At 39.7% G+C, this 16,415-nt stretch overlaps 1 protein-coding gene across 2 annotated transcripts in view; it reads left to right on the top strand.

The window, feature by feature from the left end:
* The window catches only part of Akap10 (A-kinase anchoring protein 10), a 57,205-nt gene extending 41,014 nt beyond the window's left edge, over positions 1-16,191 (top strand). For both annotated transcript variants that reach the window (XM_005067637.4, XM_040748822.1), the window contains exons 12-15: positions 3,066-3,148; positions 10,277-10,329; positions 10,955-11,050; positions 14,812-16,191. In XM_005067637.4, the coding sequence (XP_005067694.1) occupies positions 3,066-3,148; positions 10,277-10,329; positions 10,955-11,050; positions 14,812-14,817 (238 nt within the window). In that variant the 3' untranslated portion in view covers positions 14,818-16,191. The remainder of the gene's footprint in view (positions 1-3,065; positions 3,149-10,276; positions 10,330-10,954; positions 11,051-14,811) is intronic.
* The last annotated feature ends 224 nt before the right edge of the window (positions 16,192-16,415 follow it).

The raw sequence follows: 16,415 nt of genomic DNA, 5'->3' as shown, positions 1-16,415 counted from the left end.
TGTCATATTACATACTGTGTTCTAGGCCTTTTTTTTTGTTTGTTTGTTTTTTGTTTTTTATTCACTTATTTATTTTGAGACAGGGTCTCACTATGTAGTTTTGACTGGCTTGGGATTCAGTACATATATCAGGCTCGCAAAGATCTGCCTGTCTCAGCTTCTTGAATGTTGGGATTAGAGGTATGCGCCACCATGTCTGGCCATTTTAGCTATTTTAAACCAAAGGGTGGTTTGATGAGCACATAAACTTGTATAGATTTGATTACTTAAACCCTTAACAGTTTGTGAAAGAGATTTCACCATGCCTTAATTATTTTTTGTTTTTGTTTTTCGAGACAGTTTCTCTGTGTAGCTTTAGAGCCTATTCTGGCACTCGCTCTATAGACCTGGCTGGCCTCGAACTCACAGAGATCCGCCTGCCTCTGCCTCTGCCTCCCAAGTGACTAAAGGCATGCACCACTAACACCCAGTGCCTTAATTCTTTTGTCAGAAACTAACAGTGGCATTTGGATAGCTAAGAAGTCTAGAAAAAACTTTGAGGAAAACAAAAAGTTAAATCTCACTGTCTTTGAAAGTGCACATTGACTGTGTTGGATTTATAGAATTTTTTTTAATTATGTGTGTGTGATTATGTGATATGTATATGTGGGCACACATGGCATGGTGCAGGTGTGGAGACCAGAGGACCCATTTTGTTGAGTTGGTTCTCCCTTTCCCCCATTTTCTGTGATTGAACTCTGGTCTCCAGGCCTGCTGTTGAAAGTGCCTTTACCCAGTGAGCCATCTTCCCTGCCTAGCATTTGAGGAATGTTTAATGATCATAGTGGTCTTTTAAAAATGGCAGACAAAGTGCTTGCTGTGCCAGTATATGGGCCTGAGTCTGACCTATATCACCTACATAGAAAGCCAGGCATGGGTTTGTATTTTCAGACTGGAGAGGCAGAAGGATCCTTGGGGCTCATCCTTGGCCATCCAGTCTAATTGAACCAACAAGTTCCAAGTTAAGTTCAGTTTTGAGTCCTGAACCAAAAAATAAAATAGATGGGGACAGTGAGATGGCTCATTAGGTAAAGGTGCTTGCTCCCAATCCATACCACCTGAGTTTAGTCCTTGAGACCCACCCACATGGTGGAAGAAAACTGACTCCTATGAGTTGTCCTTTCACTTCCAGGCAAATGCTATGGTGTATGAGCTCCCCCCGCAATGACATGGGTAAAAACATTGAATATAAATTTAAAACAATAATAAATACAGTGAAGAATAATTGAAAAAGACACCTGAAATCAACCTTTGGCTTCCACACATTCATGCAAACATACATACACATGAACACATATACATTTAAAAAAGGAAAAATGGTGGACAGAGTCCAAATGAGTTCTTTCTCACAGATGATATTTACTCTAATGGAATCATTCATTTACTTAGAATCTCACATGAGAAAGTGGTGATGCACACCTTTAATCTCAGGATGCAGAGGCAGGCAGATCTCTGAGTTCAAGTCTAACCTGGTCTACAAAGTGAATTCCAGGACAGCCAAGGCTACATAGAGAAATCCTGTCTTGAAAAACAAAGAAAGAAAAAGTCAGTTGGTAGTCAAGTATGATGACTCACACCTTTAATTACAACAGAGGCGGACACATCTATCAAAAAGTTCTAGGGCAGCCAGGGCTACATAGAAACCCCCGTCTCAAAAAAAAAAATAATAAAACAAACCACCAGTCTGTCAGTTACAAAATGTTTCCTTTAGTTTTTTAATGTGTAAATAGATATTTTTTAAAATAATGTATAAAATTGGTCAGAAAAGAAAGATGATTTGTTTTAACTTCTATGTTTAAAAGTTTCATTGTTTATTTTAGTTTTTATTGTTTTAGCACCTATGAAGTTTTTCCCAAGGTAAATACATTTGTGTATGTTGGTATACGAACATACATCCATGCCATATAAAAGAGGAGAACTCCTAGAAGGAATGTCTGTAAAACAGGACACCTTTCCTAAAGTAAAATAATATGTAGATACCAGAACATATGCTTCTCTTCTTTTTATTGTAATTACAGATAGGTAGTTTTTTGTTGTTGTTATAATTTAAAAAGAGTTAGGGCTAAAGAGATGGTTTAGTGGTTAAGAGCACTGATAGCTTATCTTCTAGAGGACCTGGGTTCAGTTCCCAGCACCCACATGGCAGCTAATAGCTGTCTCTAACTCTAAGATCCGATAACCTCACACAGAGACATATGCAGGCAAAATACCAATGCAAATAAAATTTTGAAAAGAGCTTGTTGCAAGAAGTGTACATAAGCTTATTGTTCCCTTTAATCACTCACAGGTGATTCTTTTCTCCCTTCCTGCTCAGGTCATCACTGTTGTACTGTATTGTACATTTTCCACTGCTCACTTTTGCATTATTGATATTACATTCTGTTGTGTGTTTAGTGATTTCATTCATGAGTTTAGGGGAGAGTTTGGTTGGTTTTCTTAGTTTTGTTCTGTCTTCAGTACTGAGGATTGAGTCCAGGGCTGAGTCTGTGCTAGCACACACTATACTCCAGAACTATTCATCCCCGAGCTGTCATATATTATGATCATGTAAAGTGAATCAGACTTTTTGGTTTTTCTTTTGCAAAATTGTCTTGGCTAGTCTTGTGCTTATTCTCTGTATGAAATTCAGAACGTGAATTACCTGTAAAATAAACCTGTTTGGGGATTTTAAAATGAATTCCATTGAATTAGAAATTGTCTCCATGAAAAGAGATTCTACTTCAAGTAAACCTCACTTTGAATAACTTGAAGTTTTTTGTTTGTTTGTTTGTTTGTTTGTTTTGAGACAGGGTTCTCTGTGGCTTTGAAGGCTGTCCTGGAACTAGTGCTTATAGACCAGGCTGGTCTCGAACTCAGAGATCTGCCTGCCTCTGCCTCCCGAGTGCTGGGATTTAAAGGCGTGTGCCACCACCATCAGCATAATTTGAATTTCTATGAATTGTATTTCCAGCTTTTGAACTATAGATGAGCTACTTCAATTTGGTATTGAATTTTAGAAATTATATTTTTCTTCTCATCATGTTTAGGAAGATGTCCTTTGGAAGAGTCAGTGACTTGGGGCAGTTCATCCGAGAATCTGAGCCTGAACCTGATGTAAAGAAATCGAAAGGTTGTATGCAGTATTTTTTATTCTTTATATTGAGCATTTGCTCACATTAGATCCTAACTATAAGTGAAGTGTGGGGACTTTGTGTACCATACCTCTACAGAGTCTCTAACTTTGAATAAAAAGTTATTAAACTGGACTATACTACTACAGAAGGTGCAGCAGGAGGAGATATATTATTTTCCCTTTTATTTAAAGGTATACATCCAGTCCAGTTTGGCCTTGTGGCTTATCTTGTGACCCTTTAGTTTATTAAATTTCCTCAGTTACTGAAAATTATGAAATATGTATGGAAAATAATAAGTTGAAATCCCAATCCTTTGTCTAACAATCAATAGAAAAGTGGCTTGGTCACGTCTTAAGATTTAGACCAAAGGTTTTCTTTTCTTTCTTCCTTTTGTGTGTGTGTGGTATATATACAGATGTTCACTCACACAGACATGGGTTGAGGCCAGAGATTGATGTGGGAATGTTTTCCTTAATCACGTGTTCGCCTTCTGTTTTTGAAACCTGGAACTTGCCTTTCAGCTAGACTGGCTGACCATTCAAACCTCACCCCCCTAGCCTGTCTCTGCCAACTCATACCCCAGCAGTGAGGTTATAGATGTGCAGCTATGCCCAACTTTTTTTGTGGGTCCTTAGAATTTGAACATAGCAAACACGTTGCCCACTTAGCCCCTCAAGTTTGTCTGTCTCTCCCACTTCTTTTTTTCTTTTTGAAACAGGATCTCAGTGTATAGCCCCAGCTGACCTGGAATTCATAGACATCTTTTTTTTTTTTGCTGAGTACTGAGATTAAAAGCATACATGCAAACCTAGAATGCATTCTTTGCTATTGATTCCAGTTCTAAACAATTGGCTCACAAAAGAAAATTTTGGAAACAAGTGTGGATCCATTCAGATGATGTCTAGAACTTGTCAGTGTGGTTCAGTCATCTGTACTGTATTGTGTAAATGATACTAACTTTGTAAAAGAAAATGCCCTGGTTTATTTGGTTTAAAATAGCTGTTGGTAGTCTTCCTTTTGGGTTTAATAGTACAGCCTTCCTTTGTGTTTTATCTATTTTTAAATTTGATTTTATACACACACACACACACACATATTGTAGGGGGTGTGTAGTAACGTTTAGATGTGGGAGTGAGTATCTCTACCTCCTCTTTACCATAGGAGCAGTAGGATTGCATTCACACACTACCACACTGATTTTCACATGGGTGCTGGCGATTGAACTTAGGTTCTCATACTTGCACAAGTGCTTTACTTGCTGAGCCTTAATGCAATTTTATTTTGATAAATAATTCCACCACCATTTCGATGATCTACTTGTAAGTTGACATTTCTGGTTTTTTTGGTTTGTTTGTTTTTGGTTTATTTGTTTTTCGAGACAGTGTTTCTCTGTGGCTTTGGAGGCTGTCCTTGAACTAGCTTTTGTAGACCAGGCTGGTCTCAAACAGAGATCTGCTTGCCTCTGCCTCCCAAGTGCTGGGATTTAAAGGCATGCACCACCACCGCCTGGCTAGATAGACATTTTTAACGGGAAAAAAAAGTTATTGAAGTAATATAGAACAAAGAGATTCTGCTTTCTAGTTGACCTTATTTACCCATATAATAAATTTATTTCCTGATTTATCAGAGATGTCTAAGGTATTTAGCCAAAAAGAATGTAGAGAGTAAAGAAACATGTGTAACATATTTTTAAGTGCTGGGAATTATTCCCAGTTCCTGGTACATGCTAAGCAGTATTCTACCACTAAGCTGTGCCCATAGCAAGTAAGTGATTTTTGAGTTCTGTTTCTTTTCATCCTAATTATTCAGTCTCTTCATGCCATTCATTCTGAAGAGTAGTGTCTGTGCATATGACACTCTCAGTGCCTAAGAGAAAAGAGGTACTGTTCTCTATGTAATTCATGTGACAGTGGAGGAGACAGTAAACAGATAAACACAACTTATGAATATCTTTAATACTTAGCTATAAGTGTTAAATGCAGGATAAGGGATTGTCAGAGAAGTGGCAGAAAGGTTAATCTGGGCTTAGGGTAGGTCAAGTGTTATTGGTCCAGCAGGATCTACGCTGAAGGAAGGAGTAGAGGAGTGAATTGGAGCATCCTGCATGATCAAGGGCCAAGACCAGTGTGTCTGGAGTAGAGTGAGCAGATAAAAGAATGGTAGATGGTGGTGAGGATCACTGCAAAGATTAGAGGGGGATGGAGATTCATGGCAGGTTAGATTAGAGAAGTGACATGACTTGTTGAAGGAATTGTTCTGGCAGCCATTTGGAAATAGAACACAGTAGTTTAAGAGAAGTAAAGAAGCCTCTTGTCAGCGTCTAAGTTAGGAGCGGTAGTGTTTATGAGTTAGACACTGAGTAGAAGAACAGGCAACAGGATTACATCTCTGCCTGCAGTTTCTTCCATTAAGTTAATTATGGCTTTTTGTTTTATTTAAAGATATATGTGTGTGTGTGTGTGTGTGTGTGGTTTTTTTTTTTGCGCACGCATGCGTGTGTTTGTGAGAGAGAGAGAATGTGTGTGTGTGCGCGTGCGTTGCTTGTCTGATACCTGTGGAGAGCTGAAGAGGGCTCAGGTCTTTTGAAATTGGAGTTACAGATATGTTGCTGGGAACTGAACTTAGGTCCTCTGCAAGAGCAACTACTCCTAACCTCTGATACAACTCTCCATTCTGTTACTTGAACTTTAATCAAGACACATTACACGGAATGATGACTAGTAGTTTATGCTCTTTGATTAAGCACATATGTACACACTGCTACTTCCTTTGGTTGTCAAGATGGCTCTTTAAGTCACATGGTTATCAGTGATACAGGAGCATTCAGATTGATTGTTACACTCAGTAAATATTTCAGTCATCTGAGTGCTAAGCACCATACCAAATACCAGAGCTTGGTTCCTTTTTAGGCCTCTGACCTGTTAAACATATCAGAGTAATTCTAGAATTCTCTGCCTCCTAGATTTTCCTAATTATGTTACTCAACTTATTCTCCTTGGCATTTCTTGTAAACTGGAAATTGTATGATTTTTTTTTTTCTCTTTGGCTTTGGAAGCTGTCCTGGAACTAGCTCTTGTAAACCAGGCTGGTCTCGAACTCACAGAGATCCGCCTGCCTCTGCCTCCCAAGTGCTGTGATTTAAATGTGTGCGCCACCACTGCCCAGCCATATGAAATATTTGTGTTGTTCAAAGACTCTCCATGTTGGTGTGGTGGCACACTCCTTTAATCCCAGCATTTGGGAAGCAGAGGCAGAGGCAGGTGGATCTCAGTGAGTTTGAGGCCAACCTCAATATTGAAGTTACATATTAAAATACCACCTGAAAAGATCTACAGAAAGCTAAATAGCAATTAAGCATGCAGTGTGGACGGGCGTGAGATTTTGCTTTCATTTTCCCCTTGACTTCTACTGTGAAACAAGAATTGAGGACTGAACTAGAGAATACAGCGTGGTCAAGGTGTCTCATCCAAACATTACGGCTTCATCATCCACCCTGTTCCTTCCTCCTGGCATTTACTGTACTTGAAATGAAATCTGTCATCTCTGCTGGAACCTATGATGGCCCCCTCTGGCCTCTATAGTGTTGTGTTGAACCACTCTCTTTCACAAGCCACATTCTAATTGAGCTATGCTTCCTTCATAGGGCCTTTTGTAGTTGCTGCTCTGCTGTGGTCTGTGTGCAGTGGTTGGGTCCTCCTCATCTCAGTATTATCTCTTCAGATAAGCTTTCCCTGCCCACATGAGCCAGCATACTGTTGTATAGTTTTCCTCTTGTGTAACTACAGCATTAGCACTGTGAACTCAAGAATATTGTCTTATCTTGGAATATATTCCCTTTTTGTAAAATTGCGCCTAGAAGATATTAGTCAACATTTGTTGGTAGATTAATTTTTAAATTCCATTATGTGAGTGATAAATCTGGGCTATAGTTTATTTCAAAACAGTCACTTTTAAACTTGGTTGCCTTTTGCATGGACATTTAAGTTTTCTTATCTATATATAACCTTAAGTCCTTCCTCCCTGCTCAAACCCTAATTAGTGACTATTTCCTGGCATGTTCAAGCTTGTATAGTTCTTAGATGATGCATCTGTGTATATACTTACCTCTTCTACAAATGAAGAAACTAGGGACTCAAGAGGTTGTGGTTTTAGCAGATTAGGAGTTTGTTTTACTGTCATAAAATAATCTGACAGAAGCAACTAAAGGGAGAACGGGCTCCCTCTGTCTCACAGTCCGTCATGGCAGGGAACTGGAGGGAGCAGGAGCATGAAGCAGCTGGTCACATCAGAACCACAGCAGGAGCAGAAAATGGTAAATGCTGTGGCTGCTCAGTTCCCTCCCATCATTTATAGAGTCCAAAGCTCCAGCCAGAGCATGCCACCCTCAATGGGAGATTTTCCCAAGGAATTTTAGATTTTCTCAAGATTGACAGTTAACGTTATCATCACAAATAGCAACTCCAGGAGGTTTTGTAGTTCAGCTCCCCTTCCTGTGCCTCCTTGCTGAGGACAGCTGGTTGAGTTTTTGTCATTTACTGGCCTATAATTCTGATTTAACTTTCGAAACCCTGGTAATAAAGCACAGAGAAAAAGATTGAGTTTTAAGAAAGATCCTGAGGCAGGCAAGGCAGGCAAGATGACTCAGTGGGTAAAGGTACTTGCCTTGCAAGCCTGGCAACCTGAGTTCAGTCCCCAGAACCCATGCCAGCTCCACAGTATTGTTCTCTGATCTCCACTTGAGTAATAGCACATTCATGCCCCCAATAATAATAATAATAATAATAATAATAATAAGTATATATTTTTTATTTTAAAAAGGCATGTGAATATCTTAGAGGTTTCTGAAAATATGAAAAATTTTATTTCAAAAAATAGCATGGGGTTGGGGAGATGGCTCAGCAAGAGAATTCAAGGTTGGTTCTCAGCACTCAAGGGCAGGTGACTCACAGCTGTGTATAATTTCAGCTCCAGGGGAGGCAGAGGCAGGCATATATGAGTTCGAGGGCAGCCTGACCCAGAGAGTGAGTTCCAGGACACCCAAGGCTGTTAGACAGAGAAACGATGTCTTAAAACAACAACTGGGTGGTGGTGGTGCATGCTTTGAATCCCAGCACTTGGGAGGCAGAGGCAGGTGGATCTAAGTTCAAGGATAGCCAGGGCTACACAGAGAAACCCTGTCTCAAAAAACAAACAAACATAAAAATAATAAATCTTAAAACAATAACAAGAAGGAATCACAAAAATGTGAGCTTGTGTTCCCCCAGTGGCACCCTCCTTGTGTTTGTCTTTGAGAGATCCCTTCTATGCCTCATTAAGGAGATTGAACTCTAAACTCTATGGTACCAAGTTTCAAAGCTGACTGCTAGCCAGAAGTATTTTTCTGGTAGTCAGATTTGAAAGAAATAGTGCTGGAGAGAGGTAGATATCAAGAAGACTATCAGTACTAAGAAGGGGGTTTGAAATGAGATGTTAGCAGGAATTAGAAGGAAGAGTCCAGACAGGGTTGAAAGCCAAGCAATTGTCAGAGAGTAGTTGTAGTAAGTACATAATTCAGCAGCCATGTGAGATTTTAGTATATGGCTTATTGACTCTGCTTGGCAATAACTGATGATCAGAGTAGTGTTTAAATCCTTAAATGGAAAGCTGGAGAGATGGCTCCGTGTTTAAGAATGCTCGCTGCTCTTTTGGAAGATTGGAATCTAGTTTCCAGCATCCACATGGAGTGGCTCAAAACCACCTTAACTCCAGCTTCAGGGGATCCAGTGTTCTGACTTCCATGGAATCCTACACTCACATGTACAGACACATAATAACAAATAAATCATTTTTGTTGTTTTGTGTTTTGAGACAGGGTCTTTATTATGTAGCTCTGCCTGTCCTGGAATTTACTATGTAGACCAGGCTAGCCTCAAACTCTTTGAGCTCCACCTGCCTCTGCTTCCTGAGTGCTGAGATTGAAAGTCATGTGCCACCACCATCTGGCAATTTTCTTTCTTTCTTTCTTTCTTTCTTTCTTTCTTTCTTTCTTTCTTTCTTTCTTTCTTTCTTTCTTTCTTTCTTTCCTTCCTTCTTCCTTCCTTCTTTCTTTCCTTCCTTTCTTTCCTCCTTCCTTCCTTTCTTCCTTTTCTTTTTTTAAGAAAAGTAATTTTTATTACTGAAGGAAAAATATCTGAACTTTATTTTTCACGAATGTCATGTCTAGGCTCATCTCAGCTACTGAATTAATTAGGATCCTATCTTAAGAATTAATCTGGGGCTAGAGAGATGACTCAGGGAGTAAAGGTATTTGTAGCCAAACTTGACAACCTTAGTTCAGTTCCCAGGACACCCATGGTAGAAAGAAAGAACCAATTCCTCTAAGTTGCCCTCTGATCTCTATACTTAGGAATTCCCACCCACTTACAAGAAATAAATGCTTTTTAAGATTTTTTTCCCCCTAAGAAATACTGACAGGTGGTGGTGGTGGTGGTGGTGGTGTGGTACACACCTTTAATCACAGTACTCAGGAGGCAGAGGTAGGGAGAGCTCTGTGAGTTCAAGGCCAGCTTGGCCTATAGAGCAAGTTCCAGGGCACGCAGGACTGTTACACAGAAAAACCCTGGAGTGGGGATGGGGGGGACATCAGTCTCTTGATGTGTTGATAGATTTTTGTTTTGTTTTGTTTTGGTTTTGGTTTTTCGAGACAGGGTTTCTCTATGGCTTTGGAGCCTGTCCTGGAACTAGCTCTTGTAGACCAGGTTGGTCTCAAACTCACAGAGATCCGCCGAGTGCTGTGATTAAATGCGTGCGCCACCACCGCTTGGCTGTTGGTAGATTCTTATACCAACTATTTTATTAAGGGTTTGTTTGTTTTTCAATGTTAGCTACAAATCTTAACATTAACCTTTATCTGGTGAGAAGGATAGAAGAAAAAAACTCCAAAACAGCTCTTCAGAAGCATTTTAAACTACAGTTTTCACAGTTATTATAAACACTTGGTATAGAAGAAATATAAACTATCTTTATTAATGTTTTAATGGGATGATGGGAAAGAATATCCATGTCTAAGTGATATTATCTCCTAAAAACATTTGTAATGTAAAATTACACTTAAAATCCATATTCATTTTGGCTTTGTTTACTAGGATTCATGTTCTCACAAGCTATGAAGAAGTGGGTGCAAGGAAATACTGATGAGGTAAGTCTGTAGTAGATCCTTATAGAAGAAGGCCCACCCTACTAAGGAAATACTGATGAGGTGAGTCTGTAGTATATCCTTATAGAAGAAGAAGGCCTACCCTACTAAGGAAGGCTCCATGTTTTCTTCCTTGGGAAAATTTCCTTGTTACACAGAGGACACATCAGTGCCCTCTTACCCTGGTTGTGACAAGAAAGGCTCCTCTTGTCACAACCAGGTGTTAACAGAAGTTATCTTCAGAGACTATAGCCACTGAAACCCTACCAGGTCATTAGTATAGAGACAAAATCTGAGATGTTTTCTTTGCCAGTTTCATTTGTGGTTTTAGCAGGGGAAACTTGTCTTTGGAATAGTTAAGTACATTGAGAGATGAGAGTAGAAAAGGAAAAGTGTTCTATTTTGACGATCAAGCATAGAAAGCAGTCATGAAGTTGGCTGTTCAGTAGCTGACTCTGTCAGATATTGAGTGACATGTTAATATATCACAGGCAGAGGTGCCCAGATTCTTTGATATATGGGAAAGTGCTTCTTATGGAAACAATAAGCATGTTTAGAAGACTGGTTATATGTATCTTGATCCTCCTAATGGGTGGTCATTAACAACACTTTGAATTACTTTTTTCAGGCCCAAGAGGAGCTAGCTTGGAAGATTGCTAAAATGATAGTGAGTGATGTTATGCAGCAGGCACACTGTGATCAACCATTAGAGAAATCTACAAAGGTAAGGATGACTTCTGTTCTGACTTATCCTTTCATTGTTTAGCTGTTGATGTTATTTGTTTGAGACACGGCCTTAATGTGCCCTAGGCTAGACTCAAAGTCTTGTGACTAATGTCTACCTAGAAATTGTGATCTTCCTACTTTCTCCTCCCAACCTCTAGAATTATGGGCTATGCTGGCTCAACTGATTTGTGTGGTGCTAGAAGCCTTGTGAATATTATGAGAGCATTCCTCCATCTGAACTGTATCTCTGTCCCTGACCTGGCTTTTGCAAAGTAAATGAATAAACACATAAACACTCATTTTGAGTGTTTAATAATAAAAAAGAGAGGATCTGGAATTAGGACTCTGTGGTTAAGAGTGTGTACTGTTCTTGATAAGGACCTGAATTTGGTTTTCTGAATCCACAACCACTTGTAACACCCAAGATCTGATGCTTGTGGATCTCCTCAGGTACCTGTATGCATGCGCGTGCGCACATACACACACTTTCAGATACCTGCACTCACGTGTGTATACACACACACACACACACACACACACAGATATGATACTAGGATACTTCTATATCTGCCTCTGAAGTAATAACTGCTATAGGAATTACCTTTCACCATAAGGAACTGCAAGATTGATGAACTAAACAAAATATGTTTCCAGATAGTGGACATTGTGTAATCTTTGAAAGCATTGAAGTGATTCCCTAGCCTACTGTTGACAATTGGCTTCTGAAGTAGAGAAGGCAAATCTGAACAGAGCCCTGGAGATTTGATGAACTGAGGTATTAAAAGGAAAGTTTAGAGAGGAAAAGCTTGATGTGGTTACTTATAGAAGCTATGAAACAGCATCAGAAAAGAAGACACTGTCCAGAAGAAAGAGCTATAAAGATACTTGGGAAGGCCCTCAAGTCATTGGCCAAATACCAATATTCATGGATGTGTGTGAAAATGCTTATCTCTAGGGAACAAGCCCCATTAGTTGCTGAATGATACCCAAAAAATAGGGCTAGGAGTAGTTGATGTTCCTTCTGGCCACAGTAATTTACAAAGGATACAGAGGATTGGGGGTTGTTGTCTTATTATTGTAGCTAAGTCAGCCCTAACATACCTCAACAAAGTCTAAAAGCAATCTGAAAGGATTAGACTACATAAACTGTATGCCAAAACAAAGTCAGCCTTCTTTAAAGGAACATAACATAAGGATGGAAAGAGAGAACTGACTGACCCACCCATACACATCGTGTGTACACACACACACAAAATAGAGTTAAAAAGGAATGTCAAGGTAAACAATATATGGGGAAGAAATAGAAGACAGGTTTTAAAAAACAAGGGTTCTTGAAATAAATAACATTAGAAGTGAAAACTAGCACTGAATGAAATCAGTTACCATTTAGGAACCACAAGAAAACATTCACTCCTACATGAAGACAAACAGTAAAAGACTGGAAATATTTTTTAAAATAAATAAAACAAATGCTATTGGACATGTGACACCATCTAACAAACATTTGAGCTACAAAGAAGTTGAAATGCAGGAGAAAAAAAGTACCTAATAAGTAAAGTCAAACAATGAAGGTATCTTTTGGTAAGTTTTTTTTTATAAACCAAACAAAACCTAAGAGAATTCATTTTCAGTGACCAAACAACTGAAATCAGTCTTAAGATTCTTTGGTGGCGCACGCCTTTAATCCCAGCACTCGGGAGGCAGAGGCAGGCGGATCTCTGTGAGTTCGAGACCAGCCTGGACTACCAAGCGAATTCCAGGACAGCCTCCAAAGCCACAGAGAAACCCTGTCTCAAAAAAAAACAAAAAGAAAAAAAAAAAAAGATTCTTTCAAGCCAGGTGTGGTGGTAGAGCTTGTAATCTTAGCTCTCTGGAGCCTGAAGGTATAAGACCATGAATTTAAAACCAGCCTGTACTATAGGGAGCTCAAAGAATGCCTGATCACATAATAATACTCTAAAAATAAAACAAGACAAACAATCCAACCAGGCTTTTTTATTGAACAAATCTTGACACTTATTAGATGAATTTGTTCTTAAAATTTTTTTTGTTTTATGTTATTTTATGTGTTCACGTGTACATGTGTGTTTGTGTGTGTGCATGTGCGTGCACATGTATGTGCATATAGAGGCCATAGTTTGACATCAGGTGTCTTCCTCGATCACTCTCCATCTTATCTTTTGAGACAAGGTCTCTCACTGACCCTGGAGTTTACAGATTCTTCTGGACCAGCTGTTCAGGAAGCCTGAGGGGTCCTCCTGCCTCTGCCTTCCCCATCACATGCCACTGTTGAAGACTTACCTGGGTGCTAGCGTCTGAACTTGGGTCCTCGTACTTGTGCAAGCACTTTACCCCTTGAGCCGTCTCCTCAGCCCCACAATATACAATTTTTATGTGCACAAGAATCATCTGCCAAGATATACCATATCCTCAGCCATAAAACAAATTTCACTAATTGAAATTATTGAAACCTGTCTATTTTCTGATCATCAGGAATTAAGCTACAAAAAAAAAATACATGGATGGATGGAAGAGGTGCTTGCCCCCTACTCCCAAGTACTTGAAGATGAAACAATACTTGTCTTAGTTTAAGTTACTACTGCTGTGACGAAACACATGACCAAAGAGCAAGTTTAGGAGGAAGGGTTTATTTGGCTTACACTTCCACATCACTGTTAATCAGAGGGAGTCAGGACAGGAACTCAAGCAGGGCAGGAACTTGGAGGCAGGAGCTGATGCAGCAGTCATGCAGGAGTACTGCTTACTGGCTTGTTCTCATGGCTTGTTCAGTCTTACAGAACCCAGAGCCACCAACCACAATGGGCTCTGCCCTTCCTATGAATCACTAATTAAGATCTTACAGAGGCATTTTTTCAATTGAGGTTCCCTCCTTCTGGATAACTCTATTGTGTCAAGTTGGCATAAAACGTCGAAGTCCAAAAAGAATCAAAAGACAGGTTAGAAAATATTTGACTAAATTAATGTGGAAGCAATGTATTTTGGGATATTGCTGAAGTAGTTCTCAGACACAGAAAAGGGGAGGAGCCATTCTGCGTTGGCCTGACAACCCATAGTAAAAAGAAAGTGCCAGCTCCTAACACTTGTCCTTTGACCCACACACATTTTCCATGGCTGGTGAATACCCATGCATATTTAGAGATACACATACTCAGTAATAAAATGATAAGGAATCAGAAGGAAGTTGAGATAACTGAGTTATATAGAACACAGATGAACAATAGAGAAAACACCTTTTAAAAGACCAGTTGACAAATGCCTGATTAGATTGATTAAGGGAAAATAAGAGATTACCAGCTGGGAAGTGGTAGCACCTGCACTCCCAGCACTGGGGAAGCTGAAGCAGGAGTAGGAAGTTAGAGTTCCTATCTCAGAAAACAAGGTGGATAGCCCCTGAAAATTGGCACCCAGAGTTCACCCCTGCCTGGCATACAGCGTGCACACAAGTACACACACATACACACGAACTCACACAGAGGAAAATGAATGGTTTCATTCGAATAACCATCGCCCAAACAGAAAATAAAAGGAAGTTCTTAGCTTCTTTAAATTCCGGCTAGCTTAGGGATATCTGAGGATAGTTAATACTTTGCCTCACAAGAAAGTACTCAGCTGTGCCCTGAGCTCTGGCACACAGGAAGCACTGTATACATGCTGGGCATTTCCTTTATCTGTGCTGGTAATATGTCACTTACTACAGTATAGTACCTAACCTTTTACTTTTGCTTTCTTTCTTCCCAGCTGTGACTCAGAACCAAAGATAAGGAAATGTGATCTTGAAAAATAAGAACTTTTCCCTTTGGTTGGATTTCTCAACACAGCCGATGAAAATGGAGCACTGCATTTCTTTCCACTGATAGAGCATTGTTGTTTCCAAGAAAGAATGCGAGACAGTCAAGATCTGTTGTTAAATGTAGACATAGATGCACATGATGGTAACACAGTGAGTCACAAGATAGAGTGGTATTGGTGACATTACTAGACAGTTAGTTTTCCAGTAGCTGTAACCCACTATGAGAGAGTTACCCACTGGAATAGACAAGCACCACATCCTGTGTGAGGCAGAGAAGTGTGAGTTGGTGTGTGGTCCACCTGTTTGTAGCAGGCTCCATCCTCAACAGTATCAGAAGCACGAGACAGAGGTGCTTGTTTTTGTCCTAAAATTCACAGGTGAGTCAGTCCTACCAGGAGCATGCAACTCCAAATGGCAGTGTGGGCCAGCAGCTTGTGGAGCAGGTGACGATCCCTTGTGTAGTCTTCCTTCACAGAGGCATTAATTTAGAAAGCCTCAGTGATGTCATCCTTCTCTTGGGTGACAGAACACGATTTTCACATTTCACTCACTCCTGTGATGTCATATCCTTAAAGCTATTCTCTCCTCTACTAGCAAAAGGGCAAATTTAGTTTACTTTGAGCATTAAGACCCATTCCTCCATAGGAATGCTGTGCTCCAGATACGTTATTCCCTCTTCAGGATAAACACATGGAAAAAAATTAAGTATCACTCCAGTTTTTCCCATGTAGTACTGGAACACATTCTCAGATTTGATTTTATTTTTTTAATAAGGTGGGGAAACACTTGCTTTTGAGTGTCTTCCCCAGTCTTCACTGTGAGTGGGAAATGTGCAGTTGCCTTTTCCCTTTCTGTCTTCAGACAGTAGGAAACTCACTTGCTGCCCTTCTGCTTAGTGGGCTTTGCACCTGTGGCACGGCATGGGCAGGGCCACCTAGTTGGCAAGCACACTCCCCTGGCCATATGGTGCCAGTGCTTCCGGTATGTGACAGTTTAGAGAGAAAGCAAGTTTTCTTAGGTGTTATTGCTTTTGCTCAGAGTTTGCAAAAGAGTGTGTTAGTGTGTGTGTGTGTGTGTGTGTGTGTGTGTGTGTGTGTGTAATAATAATCACCTCTGTCCTTGGGAAAGTCTTGAATGAATAGAGAATCTATTTCATGCAATATTGATTGTATAGAGGCACACTGTATATCAACAGAAGAAGCAAAAAGGCTGTGTATAAGTTTTTGGTACTATGTACCACCTCTGTTATTCTGAAGTATTCATGTACTTAAACCATATTCTATTTAATTGTGTTTGATTTTAAATATATATATGAATTATATTTAAAATGGTGTCAACTTCCTGCTTTCAGGGCATTTATGGCTCTTCTATTGAAATATATTGACCCTTCCCAATATTTCCATTTGCTTTACAAAACCCCAGAATATGATCCACTGCTGGACATAGTCTTGTCTTTGGGCGTAGGCGTAGGTGAGAGGCTTTTAGCAATATATGTGCTGTGATGGCTCAGTTTTATTCTTTTAACAAAGTATTTCTGTCCATATATCATATT

This window comes from Mesocricetus auratus, unplaced genomic scaffold (genome assembly GCF_017639785.1).
Source record: "Mesocricetus auratus isolate SY011 unplaced genomic scaffold, BCM_Maur_2.0 Super-Scaffold_100007, whole genome shotgun sequence".
NCBI lineage: Eukaryota > Metazoa > Chordata > Mammalia > Rodentia > Cricetidae > Mesocricetus > Mesocricetus auratus.
This window is presented reverse-complemented; position numbering and strand designations above follow the sequence as displayed.